The sequence below is a fragment of the Enhydra lutris genome, unplaced genomic scaffold, assembly GCF_002288905.1.
Source record: "Enhydra lutris kenyoni isolate GAN:26980312 unplaced genomic scaffold, ASM228890v2 scaffoldscaffold51, whole genome shotgun sequence".
NCBI classification, from domain to species: domain Eukaryota; kingdom Metazoa; phylum Chordata; class Mammalia; order Carnivora; family Mustelidae; genus Enhydra; species Enhydra lutris.
The window spans coordinates 11588722-11604838 of NW_019154135.1; the positions used below are offsets into that span (position 1 = coordinate 11588722).

General features: G+C 49.2%; 1 protein-coding gene across 1 annotated transcript in view; it reads right to left on the minus strand.

The window, feature by feature from the left end:
* LOC111157011 (ATP binding cassette subfamily A member 13) overlaps positions 1-16117 on the minus strand; it is a 326661-nt gene that overhangs the window by 90306 nt on the left and 220238 nt on the right. The window contains exons 51-52 of the mRNA XM_022518213.1: positions 13591-13678; positions 7974-8082 (exon numbers count right to left, since the gene is read on the minus strand). Of these exons, the coding sequence (XP_022373921.1) occupies positions 7974-8082; positions 13591-13678 (197 nt within the window). The remainder of the gene's footprint in view (positions 1-7973; positions 8083-13590; positions 13679-16117) is intronic.

Below are 16117 nucleotides of genomic sequence, written 5' to 3' on the forward strand. Positions count from 1 at the left end.
ATCACCAACCGCGCCTTAGCCGGCTCCTTTCTCACTGAAACGCACTGACACTGAACACTGTGTACATTGAAAGTGTAGCACGTGCAGATTCGCTACATTTTTATACTGTGATGTGATCGCCATGTAGCAGGTCCCAGCCAGCTTCCGCTTACCCGACTCTGAACCTCAGCCTGGCCTTTCCCACTGCTCTGTCTTCGGTTCCCAGAGTTCACACATTGCCCGGGACTTGCGTGAGTGTGAACTCACAACATGTTTCCCGGGACAGGACTCCGAGGTGTGGGGCAGCTCCGGGACCACACTGGGTGTGACGGCTGGTGCGTCCCTCGGTTGCTGTTCCTCCGAGATCCCTCTCAGTGCTCAGACCCTCACTCCCAGAGTGTCCCCTACGCTTCACCCCAGTGCTCCCAAGTCTCACCAGACCCCTAAAGCAGAGGCTGAAGTCACTGATGACAGCCGGTTCCTGGCCCCCGCTAGCTGTTCTTTCAGAAGCTCTACTCAACAGATCTGATGGGTCCCCCATCCTCTCGTTTGAACTGGGGATTTATGCCTGGAGAGTTTATCTGATTCCATCACGCAGGAAAGACCATGATCTGTCACTCCTTGCTCCCGGGCACATCACCATCCCCGCAAGCAACCTGCACTGACCCATCCCCTTCCGCGCTGGGGCCCAATGAGCTGCAGAGGATCCAGAAGGAAAGGTACCCGTGAGGAGCAAGGCAGGGTGGGAGGGAAGGGAAGAGAAGAGGTTTTTCCGGCTCTAGAGGCAAAGCTGCCCTACCCCGCCCCCAGCAAGGGTCCTGGGTTCCCGCTGGTACCTTTACCCAGTAAGGGCAGCGGTGGTAAGGGAAGCAGGTGGTCCTACACCTGAGGGCAGGGGAGAAAGCGAGGGTGAGACTCTTTACCCTGATTCCCCCGTATCCTTTGTCCCCCTGCCTCTGGTTTGAAAATGTCCATCAGCCGTGAAGGCCCCCAGTTTGGCTCAGTGCTTCTCAAGCCCGGGTGTACAAGAGACTCTCTCACGCCATTTAAAACCTCCTGCCAATCAAATCAGAATCTCTCTGGGTTTGCGGCCGAAATCAGTAGCGTTCCCAAGGCTCAGGGGACACCGGCGTGCCGAGAGCCGGACCGGCACAGGTCTAGCCCGCGTGTCATGGTTGGGCTCTGTCCTCTCACATGGTAGCACGTCATGGATGGCATCCCCAGGTCTGGGTGGGATTGGCAGGGGGGCTGAAGGAGGTAAACCCCAGCATTTCCAGGGCCGCTCCCTCCACCACGGCTCCGAGTGAAATGAAATCGAAGCAAGTCTCCGTTTGCTCCTGCATCCTGACTCTTTCCGCGTGGAAGCTCCCTTCACATCTACACAGGCCGGGGAATATTGTTTCTCTCTTATTTTGACTCAGTCCCTTAGTCCTGGTACAGCAAACGTCCTCAGACAGGCATTCCCTCAGATTGTTCTGTAATGTCTCAATTTAGTAAAATCATGGCAGCCTAAAAAGTCACAGTAATGAATGCATTTCATACCTATTTTAGTCCACATTGACCTTTGCTCTGAAATATAGCTATAGTGGAACAGACGGATGGCGTGTGCTATAGTGCACAGCATAATAACAGGGCAGCTGCCCCTTTACTTAAATAACACCTCGTATGGATAAGTAAGGACTTCGGAGAACACAAGCGTCCATACAAGGGACACCTTCCAGATGTGATCGTGCTCTTACTTCCGAAGGCAGATGTAAACACAGTAATAACGTCAAGCACTGGGGTGCCCAGGTGGCTTAGTCGGTGAAGCGTCCAGCTCTTGGTTTCGGCTCAGGTCATGATCTCAGGGTTGTGGGATCGAGCCCCATGTTGGGCTCTGCACACAGCGGGGAACCTGCTTGAGAATCTTTTGCTCCCTCTCCCTCTGCCCCTTTCCCCCTGCCTCTCTCTCAGATAAATAAACATATCTTAAGAAAAAAAAATGTCCATTCAGGTCCCCTGCCCATTTTTTTTATTCAGGTTATTGTTTTGATACTGAGTTACAGGACTTCCTTATATATTTTGGATATTAACTTTATATATATTTGGTTTGCAAATATCTTCTCCCATCACATAGGTTATCTTTTCATTGGTTTGATTGTTTCTGTGAATTGAGCTAGACGCAGAAGAACAAAAACTACAGGATCCCACTTGTCCGGGAAATCTAAGAGGGCTACAGTCAGAGAAGCAGAGAGTGGGATGGCAGGTACCAAGAATCACTGGGGAGGAAGAAATGGGGAGAGGCTGGTCAAAGGGTATGAAGTTTCAGTTATACAAGTGATGAGTGTTAGAGGTCTAATGTACAGCCTATAGCCTAGAGTTTAAAGTATTGAATTGTGTTCTTAAAAATTTGCTAAAAGGGGGGGCGCCTGGGTGGCTCAATGGGTTAAAGCCTCTGCCTTTGGCTCAGGTCATGATCCGAGGGTCCTGGGATCGAGCCCCGCATTGGGCTCTCTGCTCAGCAAGGAGCCTGCTTCCCCCTCTCTCTCTCTGCCTGCCTCTCTGCCTACTTGTGATCTCTATCTGTCAAATAAATAAATAAAACCTTAAAAAAAATTTGCTGAAAGGGTAGATCTTAGATTGCTTTCTTATCACAAAGATAAAGACAAGGTAGGTAGGTAGAGAGACAGCGAGATTCAGATAGGGTAGGAGGAAACGTCTGGAGCAAAGGGTGTGCTTATGGAAATGACTGGTGGTGGCTTTGCAGGTGTATACTTAGCTCTAAACCCATCAGGTTGTGCACGTTAAATATCTGCCGCTTTTTTAAAAGATTATTATTCATTTATTTGACAGAGAGAGAGACACAGAGAGAGAAGGAGCACAAGCAGGGGGAGTGTGAAAGGGAGAAGCAGGTTTCCCACCAAGCAGGGAGCCCCATGCCGGGCTCAATCCCAGGACCCTGGGACCACAACCTGAGCCAAAGACAGACACTTAATGACTGAGCCACCCAGGCTCCTGTATCTGCCACTTTTTATATGTCCATCACTCATAGCTCCATAAAGTGGTTTAAGAAAAAGAATGAATGGGGTCCCTGGGTGGCTCAGTTGGTTGGGCGTCTGCCTTTGGCTCAGGTCATGATCTCAGAGTCCTGGGATGGAGTCTCATTTCGGGGTCCCCGCTCAGCACAGAGCCTGGTTCTCCCTCTCCGTCGGCCCCTCCCTACCAAATATTCATGCTCTCTTTCTTGCTCTCTCTATCTGAAATAAATGAATAAAATATTTTTAAAAAGAACGCACAAGGTTGAGCAGAAAACGGTATAGAAGGATGGGAGAGACCGTGTTGACAGAGGCAGGCAGGTATACAGGATGACAGGTGTACGGGGCTGGCGCATAGAGGGGGCCGACGCACGGCAGGAACTGAGGTCAGAGTGACAGGGAACATCTGAGGTGGAGATCTAGGGAGGTGCCGGGGAGACCCCCAGGGGTGGGCCAGGCAGGTGGAAAGAAGCTGAGGAGCTGCCGGGCCAGACCTGGGAGGACCCGTAGGTCATGGGGGAGGGTTTTTTTTTTATTATTATTAGTGATGATTAGTATGATGAAGCCAGAGGGATGTGTGATCTGAGGGATGTGTTCCATGGGTGACTGTGGACAATTCTGGAGACCTAAGACGTGGGCTGGGGGCCAGGGGAGCACCGGGGGTGCCCCCAAGACCTCAGTCCTGGCACCCGGGTAAGAGCAGGCGGTGCCTTGGGCCAGGGAAGTGTTGGTGCATGTTGGTGAAAAGACACACATTCAGCATTTCATGTGCAGAAGAGACAAGATTTGCCGCTAACCATGGGACGTGCATGGGAAGGCACAGTTAAGATTTGGGGTTGGGCCTTTCCACCGACCCCATTCCCCTGGAATCCTGAGAAGTATTACGTGGCCCTCCGCGCAAGTACCCCAACTCCAAATGGGAAATGAGGGAAGGAATAAAGCCTCAGACGTGCCCTCCGCGCCGTGGTCCTCTCCTCTATGGACGAACTCCCACGGCCGCACCTGCGTCCCCCAGGCCTCGGGGAGCACCTGCTGACCGCCCACCCCAGCACCCAAGCATGTCCCAGCCATCTGCACAGTCACGGAGCAGGATACCTGTGCAGAAGGAATGAGTTTACCTGGAGAATTCACTGTGCAAACCACATCTGCTCCTGGCCAGCCAGCGCTGGCCTCCCGGGACTGAGAAGACGACTCCATTTGAATGGATTATACCACACACCTGCGTTACGTTGAGCTTGTGCTTACGAGGGGCCCCGAGAAGCTGCCAATGTGCTGGGACACAGCAAGGGGGCCCACCCCAGGCTCTGGAGACTCCTTTCAGGGGTCTGGGTCGGGGTCCAGGAAGTTCCTGCGTCTCTAAGGCAGGGATGTCCGTGTCTTGAAGACGCTGTCACAGGCCCGCCGTGATCAGAGCAGGCTGTGCTGTGTGGTACAGTGGTCATACAGCTGGTGTCACCAGGGTGCCCCTCGGAGCCCGGTTCTGGGGAGCTGCTGGGGCCCAATGGGGAGCAGGGCACAGGCTCTGCTCTCATGGCTCATCCAAGCTGTAAGTGGGCAGCTTTCGTTTCAATGTAACAATCGAGCAGGGAGTTCTAGCTCTGCCCATTCCCAGCTGCTCAGGCCAGCACCCAGGGGCGTCCAGGACACTCCTGTTCCAAGCCCTGCCCAGAGTTCCTAATCAACCCTTGGCTACTAATGCACAAACCTTCTCCTGGGCGCTCTGATTGGTATGTCCCCTCTTTGCGGCCCAAACCTTCCTTTCGCACAACCACCACCTCAACAAGGCACATGAGAATTGAAATTCTGACAGAAACAAATAAAATATCACTAAAGTTTCCAATAACAGAGGATAAATATATTTTTCAGGTCAGCGTGACTTTTCAACCAACAAGGATTCCACTCCTTATAAAAGACGTTCCCGGGATGCATGTCATCTCACCCGGGAAGCCAGCCCCACGGGACACAAGTAGACTGACACCCACCTTGGGTCACCATTGTTCCCGTGACCCCAGCCAGTGACCCAGGACACAAGGGCTTGACCAAACGCGGGACTCAAGACTGTGGCTCACAGCTAGAACCCAATTTAACACTTACGTGTTTAACTCAAGCTCTTACGAGTTAAGGTTCCTTTTAGTAGTGACACCATTCTGTTCCTTGGGCATGGAAATTTTAGTTGCGATCATGGTTTTTATCTCCTGGGACACAGGTTTCAGCCCCTGCCTAATTCCTCCTCTCATCTCAGATCTGTCTAGACAGCATGCCCAGTCAAGCCGGGAGCCCCTCAGGACCTCATGGCAGCATCAGATCTCCACCGTACCCAAAATCTCTACTCCTTTATGGTTCCCCCCCTCAACACGCACACAGTTACTGATGTCACTCAATTACACTTCATATGCCCCGTTCCCACTAACTCAGATCTGTAGTATTTGATGCTTTTACCTTTATACCTTGTACAAGAGTAAAACGTGAAGTTACAAACCAAATGTTCCCTTTCACTCTCTCCCCCTCCCCAAACCTCCAATCACTCCTTGTTTTGCACACGCGCGTGCGCACTCACAGTTTCTGTTCTCACTCATTTTCAGCAAGCGTCCACAGAACAGGGACACATGTTCAGTCTCCTACATCCCATAAATAGCCTCTCTCAGCGTCTTTCCACCCATGGGATTTCCATCCCTACACCTTCACGGGACCAGCTCTCCGGAGGCGACCAGCCTAAGCCCTGCCTTCTCCCACCTCCTAACACCCCACGCAGGATGGCTCCCTGACGGGCTTGACTGCCATCTTTATCCAGGGGAAGGCTAGAGCGTTTCGCTCACCCTCCTTCTCCTGAGCTTGTCCCTCTCCTTTTCTGAATCCTACGGCACATTTTCATCCAACATGCGACTCAAACCAGGCATCTCTGCACCTGTACACACTGTTTTACCCTTTCTCTGAACACGTGTTTCTCCTGACTTAGTTCTTATAATCCCATCGGGACCAACCAGGACCGTCCTTTGTTCTTAAGACCTCAGATTTCTGATCTATAACCTTTAAACTCTTTCTCTACATTTCCTTACTTGTCAAGTTCTTTAAATTCTCTCCTTTCCCCACTACTAACGCCTCAACCTTTTCTCTCATCTGCGTGCATGTTGTAATTTCATTTTTTCCCCTCCAGAGTCATGCTAGTCTTACATGTGAGCGACCAACTTCCAACAGGTCACTTGACTGCAACCCGCCCTCTGCCCTTTCGCCCACAGCTTCCCAATTATTTAGTCTAATACATCACTTTGATCACGACATTCTCGTTCTCCAAGAGAGGTAAAGGCTATCTATAAGGAAAGTGTATAGTCCTCACTCTGTTAGACAAGGTCAAGCAGAATTTGGCCTCAACCAACCGCGGTTGTCTCTCTACACTCACCTTTACGACAAGGTCAAACTGGACTCTGCCACTGAACTTGAAAGGACGCTATGATTCTCCCGAATTGCTAATAATACAGTAGCTTTCAATCAAACTTTTGCCCATCCTTCAAGATCCGTGGTTCGCGACACCTGCCCAGGAAGCAGTTCTGCTCGTGCCCTTCAGAAGTGACCTCTCACTTCCTGCAGCAGTAGAAGGAGGGCTTTGTTGTCAACCAGACCTAGAGCCACAGCATGGCCCACGGCCTATCCTGCTCAGAGCCATCGCCAGTAGGTGATTTCTCTTAACCTTGGTTTTCTAATCAGTGAAGTAGGTTAATACTGGCCGCCTTACAAAACCGCTGTGAAAAATGAAATGACACCATGGGTGTTACATCTTGACTGGAGACCCCCATACACTCCAGGCACTTACTGATAGGGCTCTGCTGTCCATCATCTGAGGGACCTCCGTGTTTTTCCTATTTTTGTTAGGCATGCATACTTTCACTTTTGTATATTACCTACTATTGTTCCAACATAATTAAAGTGTCACAAAATAATTTAATCCTGTTTTATTAAAAACTTGGTGGATAAAGGGGGTGCCTGGGTGGCTCAGTGGGTTAATGCCTCTGCCTTCAGCTCAGTCATGATCCCAGGGTCCTGGGATCGAGCCCCACATCGGGCTCTCTGCTCAGCAGGGAGCCTGCTTCCCTCTCTCTCTCTCTGCCTGCCTCTCTGCCTACTTGTGATCTCTCTCTGTCAAATAAATAAATAAAATCTTAGGAAAAAAAAAAACTTGGTGGATAAAGGAAAACAAATATGGAAGTAAAAGATAGGGCCGGGGTAAACCAAGAACATGAGGGTAAAATCGCTCCACGTTTATGCCCATGAAGACTGACGCTTCAACAAGTACATCTTGTGAATAAATTATCATAGGTGTGGCCTGCTGGTGCTTATACACTTGATGTCTTTATGACTTTTTTTTTCCTTTTTTTTAGGAATCTGGAAGAATTTGATAAATTACAATTTATCCCACCACAGGAAGCAATAACATCCCCTTAAATCAATAGTTTCACTCTGGATTCCAGAAATGAACTTGTGTCAATTTTTCAAAATAAGTCTTCTTCAAATAAATACCAAATAATGTCATTATTTCGGGATAGGAAAGCACAGGCCATGAGTCCTCGATCGGCTTAGATAATTGATGAGTTGAGGGCCCAGCACAGAAGAGATGATGATGTTTGCCTTCCCTACAACATGGGTAATCTATACTATCTACAAGATTACTCCATATAAAAATGTCCTAAAAAAGAAATCATTCTTGGTTCTGTAAGATTAAAGTCACAAGGGGGGACTCTCCATCATCTCTTGCCCCTCACTGTGAAGATTTGGTCATAAGTGCGAGAAGCTAAGACCAGTTAATGATCCCGAACAGAGGCCAACAGGGCCTACCACTTCGCATGTATTTATATGGGAACAGGCTGCCCTAGGAAAACCTTCTCACTACGCTTCACATTCATAGGCTTGATCTTTTCTACCTCCTCCACCTTTAAATACATTGTGTTTTGAGAGCGGCGAATGATAACGCATGAAAAACGACATTACCGTATTGTCTCCAGTCCCGGTTGGGTGGTAAGTGTCTCCACAGTATCAGGTTGTTCAGATGATTCAAGTAGGAAGGTAGGGAATGGAAGCCCTTCTGATTGTACCACACCTACAAGAGAGAGGTGACATAACGGCTCTCGTGAAATTAGTTCTTCAGTCTTTGTCAGTAATTCCTGGACACGAAGGACACGTGTCCGTTAGGTTCAACAGCACCTGAATGTCGAGCCCAGCACCGTGTCCCCGCACGGCTGGCAGAGAGCAGTGAAATTCTCTGTCCGCTAATTTTATATTTATCTCAAGCATATAATTTCTAGCTAAAAATAGATGAATTTTCCCCAGAACAAATGTGAATGTTGCCCTATAATTATATTCTCACAGCGAAAAAAGAACCTAAACCCATCATTTTTTTTTCTTTCCTGGTTGGTAAGCTAATAAAATTTGACCTGCAAATTAAAAGCGGAGAAAATGATCAGAAAAAAATGATTACTTTCAAATTAATAACTGGATGCGGAACATTATTTCTCAAAATAAATGGAACTGAGCATTTGCTGAGCGTGGAGAATAAAGTAGCGTGTCCGTTGGACAGGCAGAAGACGGAAGAGAAAACAGGAGACAGACAGTGTTATTACAGCCGAGATAATAAGGAGCAGGAAAAAGGACTAATTGAACCATCAGCATCTGTATTTCGAGATATCAATATTTTAATGAACTTTTTTTTTTTTTTTTTTTTTTTTTGAAGTACACTCAGCGTGGAAAGCTGGGGAGCTGTCTTGGAGAGATCTGAGGACGTCACTGGCCACTTCTGGTCTTGACTCCATTGACTGGACAGCTCGCTTCTCTAGCGCTGTCTTTTCCAACCCAAAACCATTCTCTGCGGAAGCAGATCTGATCCCCATAAAGTCAGAACCTGCTCAGAAGAACCTATCCAGGCCCTCACCGTTTGCAAAGCTAGGGCCACACCTCAAGTCCCTGGCTCCCAACTGTGTTTCTTTTCCACTTCATGCCACTAGGACCCATTGTCTTCCCACCAGGATCCCAGGGGGCAGCTGTGTGTTCATGAGAATGGCTAAGGGACACACTCTCTCTCATGTACTTTCAAAAAAACAAGGTTTTTTCCAGACAAGGTTCCCTGAGTCTTTCTCCCGTAGCTCACTTCCTTAAGCAATTCAGAAAACAGACCCCTTTCTCTTTCATGCCAGCTACTCAACCTCCTCTTGAAATAGTTTAAGGTCATAGAGATATTTTTGCGAATCTTTTTTTTTTTTTTTAAACTCCAAAGAGGAAGGCATCCCATTTGGGCAGGACTAACAATGGGACCTAGGACATCGTACGGACTTCTAGGGTGAGTCTGAGCAGATCTAAGATTGTGTAACAAAATTTTTTTTAATTTTTTTATGTGTGCATTTTTTAAGTAAGCTCTACGCCTAATGTGGGCTTGAACTCATGACCCCAGATCAAGCATTGCCTGCTCCACTGACTGAACCACCCAGATGTCTCCAAACTTTAAAGACACAAATGTTTGTTTGCAAACTTACAGATGTGTGTAATTCACACACTTCATTCTGAAAAGCATGGGAAGGCACAGTTTCTGTGATGGGGGGGTTGGCACTGAACTGGGGGCTCATGTCACAGACCAGGGGCACCTCGTGCGTCCAACAAGGATTCCTCCCATGCAGACCCATCCTGCCACCCCCAGGCTCTCACACACAGGTATTCCCATATTTCTGGAAATAACAGAAAGCTGGGATCCTGCTGAAGTCAAGGGACAGGTGAACACAATAGGAAAAACCCTGCCGGTGGACACCAGAACTCCTGGGATCGATGTCTGGGACCTGGCTCTGCCCCACGCCGTGGCTCCCTGACTGCTTCACTGGAGGGCAAGAGGAGAGACTATAGTGGCCTTTTCCCTAGGTCAAGGTTTTCTGTTTTCATTGTGTTTCATTTGTTTGTTTTAATCTAATTTATTTAAACGCAGGGTGGGGTTTTTTTGACTGAAGAATGACATGGAACATGGGTATGGAGACTGAGGTGTCGTTGCTGTGGTCAGTGGCAGTGAGGCCGGGAGCCCACTCACACCCCATCCCACTCTCCGGAGGCTCAGAAACACCTGTGTCTGATTGCATTTACGACCCCACTTCCTCCACACTCTCTGTGCAGCCCTGTGCCTCCCACCTCTGAACATGGGCTCAGTTGCGTGGCTCGGTCACGTGGCTCTCTCTGGCCAACGGAATGTGGCACAGGGTGGGTTTGAAAACAGCTCCCCGGTGCCTGCAGCCCCTCTACGCCTCTGATGAATGGAGTCGCCGACATCATGCTGGGGAGGCCACAGCCAGCCCCCCACACTTGGTCATGAGTGACCAGGTCCATGCCGCCGAGCCTCCAGCAGGAGGATCCCTGGACTCCGGACCTGATAAAGACGTACTATGGCAGCCATGGGGATCCAAGGCAGCATCTTACACAGCGCTGTTGTGGCAACGGGTGGCTGATACACACATTGGTACCGTACTCACAGAAACCTCATTACTGTCACTAACACGGAAAATAGATGGCATTGGTTTTAAGATCAGCATGTGGGTGACGAAGAAACATTTAGAGAAATCTGGAAATTATGGGAGAAAAACTTTAGAAGTACAAGGGGGGAATGGCAAGAAAATTGATATCGATAACAGAAGAGATGCAGTTCAAAACATCTGGTAAAGCATCACCTGTGTTAACTTCAAAGATAGAAATTGCGCCCAATGCACTCCTTGGCTGGGGTCTGCAGGTCTGGAGACAAAATGCCAGGAGATGGCCCCAGAATGGAGACCAAGTCAGGGGTGTGGCAGCCGGAAGCTGCAGGGGTGGTGCTAAGTGACCCTCTCAGGGGGACAGAAGGTCATCTGGGAACCTAAGGGGGACGCCCAATTGTACCCTGACAGTCCCAAAACAGGGCATCCGTTCAGCAGGAGCGGCGTGTCTCAGCAAGAACCATGTGCAGCCACGGACCTCAAGGAGATAAACAGCCCACAGGACCTCCCAGGGAGCGAGGTCAGGAGGGTCCTGCCAGCAGAGGACACCAAGGGAAAAGGGCTCTGAGCCCAGCTCTCTACAGGCAGGAAGCAGCCTGTTGCCCAAAAGGCATATTTCCAAATGTCCCCTCATAGGTGGCCATCGAAGATGACAAAGAAGCAAGGGACAGAGAACAACCAGGGGCCGTGGAGAAGGTAGAGCGAGACCACACCCAGGGAGCAGGACCAGCGCCAAGTGAACGGGCCTCAGCCCGGGAAGGGACGCCGGGAACACTTGCTGAGCATGGGCCCCTCGGACCAGTGAGCTCAACCAACGTTCCTTGTTGATGCTGGTGATGGCCTGTGGTTCTTTGCCATACAGAATCACCTTGCCAGGGAACGAGTAATTCACAGAGGGGGAGCATTCTTGACCTTCATTTCAGTTCTGTTAACTGGCCCTTCCTTGGGATGTATTTTAAATTCTTTAGGTAAGTAATATATACTTTACGGTGATCTGAAAATTAACATTTCAGACTTAGCAGAGTCCAAAGGAAGAGCTTTATTTCCTTCCTCCCTTTCTCCCTGTCCCCCTTGTTCCCTGTCCCCCTCCTTCCCTTCCTTTTCTTCTCTGAAGAATGATTTTCTAAAACACGAGGCTGTGTTCTGCAAATAAGATGTGGGATTTCCTTCCCCGCCAGCCTGGAAGTCAGGACGCAGGAAAATCTGGTCACCGACGGAGGACGTTAATCTGCTTTCAAGAACACATTATGACACCTCAAAACAGACCTTTCCTCTCAGAAAGCATGAGTAACCGTGTTTCAGAAAAGCAACTAAGTAGCTGTTTCAGAAAATCAACTAAGAAAAAATCCCTCCATGGACGTTCAAGCGTCTCAAATCCCTCTGAGCATTGAAGACTGTATGTCAAACCCTGGGCAGGGAATGGCGGCCTTATCTGAAGTGCCTACATTCTAGAAGGTGTTTGGATTAAACAAGCTGAACACTCCAGATGTGTACAAATAACAAACACAGGCCCCAGGACAGCCATTCTACAACATAATACTTTCATTCACCCTGGTCTATTTCTATGCAAATTTCCCATTTTCTCTACAAAGAGGCTATGGAAATCAGACAGCCTCTTAAAATTGTACCCTAAAGGCCAAAGCCAAGGCCAGGGGTAATTCCTGAAAAGGGAATGCAATGATTTAGTATGACATCAGCTACCAAGAGCTCCTGGGGACCTGCAGACGGCAACGCCTTCACAGCCACTGCGGCACCCTGACTCCCTAGCTCCTTACAAAGGGGCTCGTTCCCCAGACACCCCGATACAAGGCACATGCTGGCCTGGGCCTAGAAAATGACATTTGAAACCGCAGAAGTGGGACATCTGGGGGGCTCCGTCAGTAAAGCATCTGCCTTTGGCTCGGGTCATGATCTCAGAGTCCTGGGATCAAGACCCCACATGGGACTCCCTGCTCAGCTGGGAGGCTGCTTCTCCCTCTCCCTCTGCCTGCCACTTCCCCCTGCTTGTGCCTGCGCTCTCTCTCGCTCTCTGACAAAAAAAAAAAAAAAAGAATAAATTCTTAAAAAAAAAAAAAAGAAAAGAGAAAAAGGAGCAGGTTCCGGGAAGCCCAGACTGCCGGTCCCACATGGCTGCATACCTACTCGCTCTGAAGCCTGTTTTGGACTGGTATAGATTGAAAAGGTAAATACTCTCAGAAGAAATGAACAGATTCCTTCTACCAATTTGGCACGGTTTAGTACTAACTGTATCAGACGTTCAAGAAGCCAGCCAAGGTATTTTAGATTATTTTTCTCCCAAGCTAGGAATCCTGATATTTTCCTCGTGAGCTATCAATCTTCTCCTGGGTGCTGCCCTCAGAGGAAGAGACAGGAAGAGTCCTCAGCTAAAGGAGGGATTTGTGACCAGGGGTACATGGCGACAGACATTCTTTGTCCGCGATTACCTAGTGAAATACGACGGTTAAAACTACCATTGGGGATTATACTGTGAATCATGAATGTGAAAACTTGCTCAGGGATTACACTCTGAAATACTTGTGAAGACGCTTGGTTCCACCGAGGGGAGCAGCCACTCGCCCTTGTCGTGGTCCACGAAAGTCCCACCACAACGCAGGACCCCACCGCCACCACACTCTACTCTTTCTAGATGTCTCTCCCAGTAGGCACCCACACCAAACTAGTTCACCCATCCCTGGGAATGAAAGCTTTGAATCTCTGGTCTTTCCCCATCTGAAGACAGTGTCCTTCTTTCCTCGGAGAATTTCTGCTGTGAGTCACCACCTCTGAGTTACCACTGGTAGACCAAGGCGTGTTTCCTCGGATCCACTCCCTTCCCACACAACTAACAAGCCCTCCCACGTATTCTCGGCGATGCCGAGGGAAACATTTCTAATTCTCTGGGATTGTCTCAGCAGGTCTTGAAAACCAGATCCATACTAGCAATTCTGAGTAGAAACCTCTTCTCTGTGCTGGCTCTCAGTCCACCCAGCCTTCATAGTAACAAATGCTGGGGTCTGATTCGGTTCCTCTCATGCCTGTGAATATATATCTGCATGCCACGTTTCCCCAAATGCTCTCTAACACAGGAAGGAAAAAGAGGGAACTCTTACCTTCGCCAGAGTGTCCGGCTGCGATGTATTTGGATTTGCATCTTGACCTTGATCAGGGATCTGCACCCCGAAAGACCAGCCCCCAAGCCTGATAACAGGAACAGGTGTTAGTGCTTTATTTTCTATTTTATTTACTTTTTTAAAAGATTTTGTTTATTTGACAGAGAGAGAGAGAAAAGGTGAGCACACACAAGGGGAGGGGGGAGAGACAGGCAGAGGGAGAGGGAGAAGCAGGGTCCCCACTGAGCAGGGAGCCTGATGCAAGTCTTGATTTCTGTTTGCTGGGATCATGACCTGAGCCGAAGGCAGCGGCTTAACCCACTGAGCCACCCAGGCGTCCCCTGATGCAAGTCTTGATACCAGGACTCTGGGATCATGATCTGAGCCGAAGGCAGATGCTTAACTGAGCCCCTGAGGTGCCCCAGGAGTCAGTGCTCTAACCATTGAGCCAGGACGTCCAAGCACAGGACACTCCGTCACCATTAAGTAGTTAGGATGGCCTGAGAACGGCAGCCCCCTAATCATCCACCTTTGGTGATACAACCGCACAGGGGCTCAGGGTACAGACGGGCTTGGTGGGGCTCCTGAATCAGACGTCCATGGCGGACCTTGTGTATTCAGCAAGTGGCTAAGACTTGCCGTACTGGAAGGTGTCCTACGGGTACTGACACTTTGTTAGGAAATGCCCATCATGTCCAGGACGGGGTGATCACCAGCATACTAACTATTTTAATTAAAAGTCACTCCTCCTGCAGATTGGCTATTCTGATTTACATAATCATAATTTACATAGTTTACATAATTTACATAATTCACATAATCCATCACTCTTTCAAGCTACCCCGTTTTGCACTGTTTTGCTTCCCTTCTCTGGCTTCTGTCCTGTCCAACGCCCACATCACCCCAACCAGGAAGGTGTCCAGAGGACTTCAGCTGGGGCTGACTTCTTCCTCTTTGGGCTCTCACAACACCCAACATCCCCAAGCATTGATTCACCTGTCATCCCGGGTTTCCACGGACTGTCTGCTGGTTTATCGCTCACGCAGCTCTGTGAACTTCCCTGGGTGGGGACAACACCTTTTCCCTCCGTATCCCACGGGCTGTGCTCTGCAGTATCTGGAACCTACAGAGCTTCCAAAACTGTGGGGCATTAAAAAGGAAGGCTCCTACTTAACTCTGGATAGAGTAAGACTGAAGAACAGCCTTCCGTGGACAGTCCCGCTGCCCTGAGCAGAACTGAGGCAAAGGAATAAGGATACATTCCCACTGGGCTCAGTGCATTCATTCACTCACTCATTCATTCATTCATTCATTCCAGGGTGAATTCATTTGAGAGACAATGAATGAGCACCTTCTAGGTGCTAGATATTATGCTGAGCCCTAGACATACAAGCCCCGCCTTTGCCTGGGACATGTATAAAAACATAAGAGGTGACCCTGGGGGTGTCTGGGTGGTTCAGTCAATTGAGCTTCTGACTCTTGATTTCCGCTCAGGTCGTGATCTCAGGGTCATTGGATCGAGCCCTGCATCAGCCTCCGTGTGCAGCTTGGGCTCTCTCTCCCTCTCTCTCTCTCTCAAATAAATAAATCTTTAAAAGAAAAAAAAATAAAAAATAAAAAGATCTAAGAGGGGGGCAGCAGGAGAGGCAGCAGAAGCACACTGGGAGGTGGCGGGGGAGGAAGCGCTGCTGGGGCAGCGAAGGTAAAGAAGACGCAGGAAAAGTCACAGGGTGTTCCAGGCCCTGCAGAAGGGCCCAGGAGGCTTCTGTATTGAAGAAACAGGATGCACTTGAGGTCCCAGGAAATCTGCTGGCGTGGCAAACGTGGCCTCAGTCGAAAGTAATGAGCTGTGCCCATCCCCACACTCCTCGTCCGGATGCCCACCCCCACCAGGCTCAAGGAGATTCAGCATCAGCCTTCCCAGAAACTGCCTAGGATGGTAGTCGGCCCCATGTCCGTGTGTCAGATGCTGCACAGAGAGGGAGATCTCAAAGGAGACCATTTCATCATGCTGGGATGTTAGCTGCCCTTAACCTCCAAATAGGTAAACCACCTCTCGGCTCCCGCGAGGGAATCTCCATTGATAGGACCCCCGCCCCACCCCCACCCACCACGAGGGAGAGAGAAAATCAGCAGTGAGCAACCTTGTTAAGGTCAGCAGCATTTCTTTGGAATTTTTATGAGCATCCACGTTAAACATTTGACTTTTTTGAGTTTTTAAGAATGCTGGCATTTGAGGGGGTGCCTGGGTGGCTGAGTTGGTGAAGCATCTGCCTTCGGCTCACATCGTGACCCCAGGGTCTTGGGATCAAGTCCGACATCAGGCTCCCTGCTCAGCCAGAAGCCTGCTTCTCCCTCTCCCTCTCCTGTTCCCCCTGCTTGGGCTCTCTCTCTCTCCCTCTCTCTCAAATAGATAAAATCTTTAAAGAAGGAAAAGAAGAAAGAAAGAAAGAAAGAAGAAAAAAAGAGAGAAAAGAGAAAAGAAAAGAAAGGAAAGGAAAAGAAAAGGAAAGGAAAGGAAAGGAAA